The following is a 9,384-nucleotide window of genomic DNA, read 5'->3' as shown; positions in this document are numbered from 1 at the left end:
TATCTGTGTATTAGTGATCACATTCTTCGTGCACAATGGTGGTAAACATGTTAAGAAAGTACAGAACGCATATACCCTTAGCATGTGTTTGGTTTTGGGACTAGGTGGGATGGGATGAAACCATTCCTGATTTTGGGGTTGGGATGATTCCATTAACTTGTTTGATTTGTAGGATGGGACAATCCCAATTTTTTTGTTTGGTTGAAGGGATGAGGTAGAGATGGGATGGGCGTTTGCTATCACCATCAGCCGTTTGCTATCACTGTGTCGGGTGGGCGAAGGACCATGCCGGCGGCGACCAGGCAGAGGATGCGGATCCACCTCCACCGCCCTCCCCACCACTGGATCCGCCGTCGCCGTCGCTGAGCCCCCCTCTCCCCACCCGCGGTCGCCGTCGTCCAACCCCCCGCGCTCACCGAGCCGAGCCCCCAGCGGTCGTCGTCACCGAGCCCTTATGGCCACCGTCATCGAGCCCCCCGTGGTCGCCGTCATCTAGCCCCCCCGCGGTCGCCGTTGTTGAGCCTCCCGCAGTCGCCATCGCCGAGCCCCCCACGGTCGCCTAGCCAAGCCCTCCGTGGTTGCCGTCGCCGAGCACCCGTGGTCGCGGTCGTGGTCGCCGTCGTCGAGCCCCCCGTGGTCGCCGTCGCCAAGCCTCCCGCGGCCGCCGTCGCCGAGCCCCCGCGGCCGTCGAGCCGAGCCCCCCGTGGTTGCCGCCGTCGTCGAGCCCACCACGGCCGCCATCGCCGAGCCCGCCGCGGCCGCAGTCGCCGTCGACGTCGCCGAGCCCGCCCGCGGTCGCCGTCGACGTCGCCGAGCCCGCCAGTGTCTATCGCTGCTCATGAGGGCAAGTATGGTGAGCGTGCAGGCCGGCCCCGAGCTCGAGCAGGGCGAGCGCACAAGCAAAGCGTCGTCACGCCGTTCGCTCGTCCCAACTGGGACGAGTTCGTCCGCCAGAATTTCCCGGATCGGTTGGTCCCGGATCTGAAAGGAATATTCCTCTCCAGGGACCAACCCATCCCACTCACCCCTCAACCAAACAACCCCAAAAGTGGGTTCGTCCCATCCTATCCCACCCCATCCTTGCAACCAAACGCCGTCCCATCCCATCCCACCCCATCCTTGTAACCAAACGCACCTTAGGGGTGAGTGGGATGGGTTGGTCCCTGGAGAGGAATATTCCTCTCAGATCCGGGACCAATCGATCCGGGAAATTCTGGCGGACGAACTCGTCCCAGTTGGGACGAGCGAACGGCGTGACGACGCCTTGCTTGTGCGCTCGCCCTGCTCGAGCTCGGGGCCGGCTTGCGCGCTCACCATACTCGCCCTCAGGAGCAGCAGTAGACACCGGCGGGCTCGGCGACGTCGACGGCGACCGTGGGCGAGCTCGGCGACATTGATGGCGACTGCGGCCGCGGCGGGCTCGGCGATGGCGGCCGTGGTGGGCTCGACGACGGCGGCAACCATGGGGGGCTCGGCTCGACGGCCACAGGGGCTCGGCGACGGCGGCCGCGGGAGGCTCGACGACGGCGACCGCGGGGGGCTCGACGACGACGACCACGGCCACGGGTGCTCGGCGATGGCAACCACGGGGGGGCTCGGCTAGGCGACCGCGGGGGGCTCGGCGACGGCGACTGCGGGAGGCTCGGGGGGCTCGATGACGGTGGCCACGGGGGCTCGGTGACGGCGACCGCTGGAGGCTCGGCTCGGTGACCGCGGGGGGCTGGACGACGGCGACCGCGGGGGGCTCAGCGACGGCGACGGCGGATCCAGTGGTGGGGAGGGTGGTGGAGGTGGATCCGCATCCTCTGCCTGCTCGCCGCCGGCATGCTCCTTCGCCCGCCCGACACAGTGATAGCAAACGGCGCCCATCCCATCTCTACCTCATCCCTTCAACCAAACAAAAAAATTGGGATTGTCCCATCCTACAAACCAAACAAGTTAATGGAATCATCCCAACCCTAAAGTCAGGAATGGTTTCATCCCATCCCATCTAGTCCCAAAACCAAACACATGCTTAGAGACAGGGGGGCAGTAGAATAGTTTGGTGGTGCTTTGCTCACAGAGAAATCTATAGATCTACTACACCCTATGGTTTTATTTGTTTGACATTGGTTAGTTCATTTTAGAACCAACCAACGCCATATAAAAAGGGAAGGAGGGAGTATTTGTTAAGTATTTTGACCTTCTCTTACTGGTATTGGTTACTCTTAAGTACTTCCCTTCTCTTTGCACATGTTGGTTTCATTTTTTGGTTCAAACAACATGTTTGTTAATCACATAATTCAAAATCTCTGTATGATGCCAGCATGAGTCAGAATATTTGCCCGTTCTGTTCCAACCATGACATCCTGTAATGGTGATGTGCTATATAACGGAATCCCGTTTTCGAACGGGATGATCCCGAGTAGGTATCAGGTGTGATACTTATCAGGTATTAGACGATTCTACATAACAGGATGATCCCGAGTAGGTATCAGGTGTGATACCTATCAGGTATCAGACGATTCTACACGTTTCAGGTGATACTTGCAAGTATCATGTGATACTTATCAGGTATCATGCGATTTCTACCACGTATCATGTGATACTCGCGAGGTATCATGTGAAACCCGTCAGGTATCAGACGATTTCAACCACGTATCGCGTGATATTCGCGAGGTATCATGCGATACCTGTCATGTATCAGACGATTTCTACCACGTATCGCGTGATATCATGTGATACTTGTCAGGTATCAGACGATTTCTACCATGTATCGCGTGATACTTGCGAGGTATCGGATGATACCTACCAGGTATCAGGTGATTCCTACTAGATATAGCTAGGCATCTTATTGGTGATTCCTACTAGATATAGCTGGGCATCTTATTGGGGGAGGAGCACCCCGACACGCGCGGTCGGCCCCCTGCAGCCGTCCCTTGTAGACGAGGATGGCGGTGGTGGGGGACAGGCGCGGCGGCGGCTGGGGGGGGGGGGACGGGCGCGGCGGCGGCGTCGACGGGGGACGGCGGTGGTGTCGACGGTGGATAGCAACGGCGGCGGCGGCGGAGGCGACAGGGGATGGGCGCGGCAGCGGCGGGGGACGGCGACGGCAGCGAGTGAGCAGGCCTGGTGCGTGTATGGATAAGAATCGCGTTGTGGAGGAGCTATCCCGTTGAGGGACGGTATCCCGTCCCCCAGCATTCCCGTTAATGTAATACTACTATATGTTTTCATCTGTTGTTTTTTTTTTCTTTGGGTCTGCGATGGTAGCCTCCCCATGTTCAGGCACGTGATATCACATACCCAGATCCTTTTATAGTTAGTGTCATACATGCATCAAATATGCACCTTGGTTATTAACTTATTACATTTAATTCCTCTGCTAAGTGATAGTATTTGATAAGTTATTGTTGAAGAACATTGTAGAAACTTCATTCAGAAAGTATGCTAACAGACTTTATGTAGTGATAATGAATTGGTTATACCAAGATATATAAACATATTATAGGGTTCAGGATGATCACAATACAGCATACATGGTAGCGTAGCTGTCATGAGGTCACTGGAAAGAATATCTATTGCTTCAGTGTTCCAAACTCCTGCGATGGATGCAATTGGTTGTGAAAAATTCTGTAACAATATAGTGTACAACACCATCAAGTACCCCACAAAAGTTCAACTGAAAATTTGATTTATCGAGTAAGAAACAGGATATACAAACAGAACAAATATGTGCTGATTCTGCTATTATGCGCTGTTGTTTTACTTGGGGATAAAAGCCCTTCAGCCAAACAAACTCTTGCACCCTTTCTCATATATTCTTGTAGAGAAGGAAATGTTACGTGCGTGATAGATTCAGATGAGACTATACCACCACGAAGAATTCAAACTCTCAACCAATATTAGACCCAACATATAATAGATTAATTATATGGTTTCAGGTTTATCAATTACACCGAGATGTTGATCTGATTTCAGTACATTTTCAGCTAGAGAAGGCGGTCACGTGCTCAACATAGACACGGCAAGTTGCAGTGTACTGCCGCCGGAGTACAACCACGCTAAGCAAAGCGCAAAGCACACACATGCTCACTTGCTGCTAGGGATGTAAGCGAGCCGACCCACGAACCTACTTAATATGTTAAACAAAAAGTAATCTACGAGTTTTCATGTTATGATCGCGTCATAGAGATACAAGTGATCAACCCATAAACTTATTTATAGATTAAATTAATAGGTAACCCATGAGTCAATCCGCGAGTTACTAATTTTATCAATAAGCGGGTTCTCGGGTTAATCCTCTTGTATCCTACTCGCTGCTTTACTTTTCTTCAGTTCGCCTTGATCAAAGCTCTCGCTTTTGTTTTTCTTCAAGTTGTTTTTTAAGCTCTGATTTTTCACTGTTAACTTTGTAAAACTTATTCTCCTTTCTTCAATGGCATTCCGGCAGATCTCCTGCCGTCGGTTACCTCAAAAAAAAAAAAAGTTCGCCCGGTGCGGCTTGGGTTGGTGCCTTGGTGTCTTTTCGCATCTCCTTTTTTGCCCATCCTTTCACTGTCTCTTTGATAGTACTAGAAACGAAGCAGCGAGCCGCACAGTGTAGCGAGCCATTCGTCGCCATGGTCGTCCCCATCGCCAACCTCTCGGCCGTCGTCGCCGGCGCGGCGCACGCGGCCCAGGCCTTCGCCGTGGAGATGCTCCCGGCGGCCGTGACAAGGGAGGCCGTGGGTGCCTCAATGGCGTGGCTGCTGCGCCACCTCTGGGCCTGGCTCGTCGCCGCGAGAGGCGTGGCCGTGGAGAATCTCCCCGTCGCCGCCGCGGTTGCCAAGGGAGCGGCGGGGTCCGCGATGGAAGCCTCCGCGCCATGGCTGCAAATGGCGGCGGAGTTCTTGCACGGCCTATATGGGTGGATGCTCGCGGCGGTCGCCGTCGCCGTCGAGAGCCTTCCCGGCGTGGCCAAGAGCACGGTGGAAGCCTCGCAGCCATGGCTGGGATCGGCGGCGGAGCTCCTGCAGGTAATTTACGGGTGGCTGGTTGCGGCCATTGCGGTCGCCGTCGAGAATCTCCCCGGCGTGGCGAAGAGCACGGTGGAGTACACGGTAGAAGCCTCGCAACCGTGGCTGGCAGTGGCGGCGAAGCTCCTGCAGGGACTCTACGGGTGGCTGGTCACGGTGAGCGCTGTGGCTGTCGAGATGCTCCCGGACGCGGCCAAGAACGCGGCGGGGTCGGCGGCCGAGGCGTCGCAGCCGTGGCTGGCAATGGCGTCGAAGCTCCTGGAGGCGCACGACCTCTGCGGACTGCTGGTCACGGCCGGAGACAAGGTCGTCGAGAATCTCCCGGAAGCCGCCGCCGCCATGGGAGGAGGAGCGCATTGCTCGGCGGATGCCACGCCCGTGCCTACGCATGGCCACGGCGGCGTCGCGGTGTATGCGCTCCTGGCGGTCACGCTCCTCGCCGTGGCGTTCCTCGGCGGCGCCGTGTGCGCCCTCACCTGCCGGACGATGAAGGGCCCAGGGCTCGGCGGTGCGCGCGTCCCCCGCGCCGTGTTCAGGGCCAGCCCGAGGCGCTACTACGCCGCCGTCCGGACGGCGCGGAAGGCTCGCCGCAGCGCCTCGGGGATCGGGTGGAAGAACCTGGTCGCCGCCATGTCGCTCGCCGTCGCTGCTTGCATTGTCTATCTGGGTGCCAAGATGTTGCACTGAAGCAGCTTGAAACCTTAGTTCAGAGATGACCAAATCTTATGGAGAATTTTGCTGCTGCTACTAGTTAAGTGTTCAGTAGTTAATAGTTCAGAATCGGCGAGCCGTTTAGATGCAGTATGGTGCTAATAATGGTACAATGTTAATTAAGCTGCTCCTGTGATGTTCACTGTGTTGGAACTAATGGTGAAGCTAATGAAACTGTTGATTTTGCTCAGTTTTCTTGCAGAAATCTCTTGGCATTGCGACTACAGTTTTGCCTCTTTGATCTTGGGAAGGGCTGTGTTTCTGCATTTCCTAGTACCTCGGCGCCAATTGTTGCTGCAAGAACAAACTAGTGCGGGCAAGCCAAACCAACCTCTACCTGAAGTGAAATTGAATATGACCAGTCGTTTCAACTATAGAAAACAATGAGAACTCTGACCAATTTCTTCTGTTCGACTGCTCTCCAGAGTTTTAATCCTACCTTGCCTTGCCTTGCATGTCTGACATATGAATTTTTAAGCAAATGTATGTTTTCTGAAGTAAACAATACACAGATATTAGCCTATCCAGAAGTTGGCCAATAATGTGAACTAAATTTTCTGGCCCATTTGTTGGTATGGGGAAGTATTTGCATTGCCGAACGAGGCCTAAGGGTGCCCAAGTTTTGTCACAAATTAAAACCTAATTTTCTTAGCTTAAAGGAAATGTTTTGTTCCAAAAAATGAATATTGTTTGCTTTGGGTTTCGCCTCCCGTCGGTTGTCCGTATGCTGATTATAAGCTATAAGTCTTATCAACAAAATAATAGTTTGTGGTAAAAATTTGATATATGTGTCCTTAGTGATTTAAAAGTCAATGTAAAAAATAAACTTTGATGAAAAATCTTAAAATAAACTTCAAATTTTAGTTTTAAAAGTTAAATATTAAATACGATTTATAAACTGTAGGGCAAAAAATGGGAGCCAGAAGAGAAATGCCGAGTTGGGCCTGTAGAAAGATTTTGGCCCAATTTTCTCCGACTCTATTCTTGGACAGAAAAAGTACACCAAAGGTCCCTCAACTTGTCATCGGGATTAAAAAAAACATCCTCAAACCGTAAAAACTAGATATGAGAGGTCCCTTAACTATACAAAACCGGTCACGATAGGTCTCTCAGCGGTTTTGATCCGGGTTTTGTCCTACGTGGCTACTGAGTCAGCGTGGGGCCCAGGTGAGCCCACATGTCAGCCTCCTCTTTCTTTCCCCTCTTCTCTCCCTTCCTCTTCTCTCTCTCACTTTTCTTTGGCTCTGGGTAGGCGGACGCCGGGGCGAGGCGGAGGAGATCCGGCGGGGTGAGGCGGGAGAGGAGGTCTGGTGGCCGGCGACGTGGCGGCGGCGGCAGCGGAGACGACGCGGGAGCAGGGGAGGAGTGTCGGCGGCGGCGAGGGGAGTAAGGCGGCGAGGGTGAGGAGGCCGCGGCCAGGGTCAGCATCCTGGCAGCGGCGCTCGCCCTGGCACACTAGCAGCGAAGAGCGGTGGCCTGGGAAGGGTGTCGCCGCGGGGCCGGTGGAGGACGCGGGAAGGAGTCGGCGGCGGCGGTGGCTTGGTCGATTGGTCGATTGAGCACCGCCGCAGCGTCCATCTCCACCTCCGCTCCTCTCCCCGCCCTGCGCATGGATGCGGCGAGACCTTGCAGATGATGTCGCCGGAGACCTTGCAGAACCTCCCGGAGTCCGGGAACAGGCCGCATTTGCACGAGCTGTTGTCAGAGACGCAGACGCCGGGGAGGATCGACGGCAGATTCACCTCCGCCGCCATCAACCCATCCATCGACCAGCAGAGCAAGCTGAAGTTGGTCGACACGAGGCCGCATGTGAGGTTACCACCGGCGACGAGGAGCTCGAACGTCGTGCTGACCGCCGGGTAGTAGAGCGTGGTGGTGTCGCACCCGAGGCTCCAGCACGTGGCGGTGTGGTTTGGCCGGGGGAGGCCGCACGCGTGGGAGTCGCCGATGGCCAGGCCATCCATGTACAGGTCCTCGCGCGGCGCGAGCACACCACCGCCGGAGCAGCGCACGCCGCCGTCGTTCTTCCTCACCCCGTACGCGCGGGAACCTCCCGCGGTGAGGGTGGAGATGGAGGTGTTGAGAAAACCCGCCTCCACGGCGCCACCGCGTGGGCCCCGGCACCGAACGGCGGAGGTGTTCGTCTCCATGGCGCAGGTGAAGTCGTCGCCGGAGACGAGGGAGGCGAACGCCATCATCGTATGGCCCGCGCCTCAGCGTCGTATGCTGCGACATGGCCGTCCCCGACGGCGAGCTTGACGAGCTGGTCCGGGCCGTTGTACACCCGCCTGAGCTGACCAAGGCGCCGCGGCGGGCCAGCGGAAGAGCGCGCATCCCCCGACCTGCAGCCCGCAGACAAAGCCTCCCCGCCGCCGGATACCTGGGAGAAGCTGACGAATGGCGTGACGGCGCGGTAACCACTGGCGGAGGAGTTGGTTGCGGAGGCGCAGTAGATGGTGGAGTTTCCCTCCGCGGCGGCGCCGGCCTGCCCAAAGCCAGAGAAGAATGAGAGAGAGAAGAGGAAGGGAGAGAAGAGGGGAAAGAAAGAGGAGGCTGACATGTGGGTTCTAAGTGGGTCCCACGCTGACTCAGCAGCCATGTAGGATAAAACCAGGATTAAAACCGTGGAGGGACCTATTATGACCAGTTTTATATAGTTAAAGGATATCACATATCTGGTTTTGTGGTTCGAGGATGTTTTTTATCCCGATTACAAGTACTTTTTCCTTCTTGGAATGACACATGCATCTGAACCTGTAAGATTAAAGGTTGATAGAGCATAGCGTGAATTAAGGTCATTAATTGGACCAATTTTTTTTTCATGGTGACGTAATATTATTCAAGATTGAAATAATGGACTCAAACTCGCAGTGAATGTGTCCAATGACCGATCCAAAATGTGTCCATATTCTAGCTTAATTTCTACACGTGTACTCTCTTCGTCAAAAAAATCAACCTCATACTAAGACGAATCTGGACATCCTAGTATGAGGTTGCTTTTGGCCGTGTTTAGATTCAAACTATTTTCTTCAAATTTCTAACTTTTCCGTCACATCAAATGTTTGGACATATGCATGGTGCATTAAATGTGAATGAAAAAAAACTAATTGCACTGTTTGCATGTAAATCGCGAGATGAATCTTTTGGGCCTAATTACGCCATGATTTGATAATGTAGTGCTACAGTAAACATTTGCTAATGACAGATTAATTAGGTTTAATAAATTTGTCTCGCAGTTTACAGGCGGATTTTATAATTTGTTTTTGTTTTGTTATTAGTCTACGTTTAATACTTCAAATATATGTTCGTATACTTAAAAAAATTTGGCACACAAACTAAACACAGCCTATGTCGAAATTTATTGTACTAAGATGTAACATCCTAGTACGAGGTTACTTCCTCCGTTTCATATTATAAGACTTTCTATCATTGTCCACATTCATATATATGTTAATGAATATATGCACATAACATCTATATGAATATAGGCAATGCTAGAAAGTATTATAATATTAAACTGATGGAGTAGTTTTTTTTTTAAGAAGGGAGTTGTTAGTTATTCATTTTAGAAGCTGGCAGAATGATTTTTTTTTTTTTTGTGTGTGTGAAGATGACAAAATAACTTTGTCCACAAAGACATGAACTTTTCTAGTGGCCACATAAAGTCAATAAAAAC

General features: G+C 53.2%; 1 protein-coding gene across 1 annotated transcript; it reads left to right on the top strand.

Moving 5' to 3' along the window:
- Window positions 1-4,469: 4,469 nt before the first annotated feature.
- LOC127765905 (uncharacterized) lies at window positions 4,470-6,245 on the top strand. The gene has a single exon (XM_052290875.1). It carries the CDS (start codon window positions 4,602-4,604, stop codon window positions 5,682-5,684), a length of 1,083 nt encoding a protein of 360 aa, XP_052146835.1. The 5' UTR covers window positions 4,470-4,601; the 3' UTR covers window positions 5,685-6,245.
- Window positions 6,246-9,384: the final 3,139 nt, after the last annotated feature.

The sequence above is a fragment of the Oryza glaberrima genome, chromosome 3 (genome assembly GCF_000147395.1).
Source record: "Oryza glaberrima chromosome 3, OglaRS2, whole genome shotgun sequence".
In the NCBI taxonomy this organism is placed as follows: Eukaryota; Viridiplantae; Streptophyta; class Magnoliopsida; order Poales; family Poaceae; genus Oryza; species Oryza glaberrima.
Note: the sequence above shows the minus strand (reverse complement) of the source record. Positions and strands in the feature narration are given on the sequence as shown.

What these genes read in the sequence shown, in the direction of transcription:
- LOC127765905 (XM_052290875.1), top strand. Translation starts at nt 4,602, where the DNA reads ATGGTCGTCCCCATCGCCAACCTCTCGGCCGTCGTCGCCGGCGCGGCG.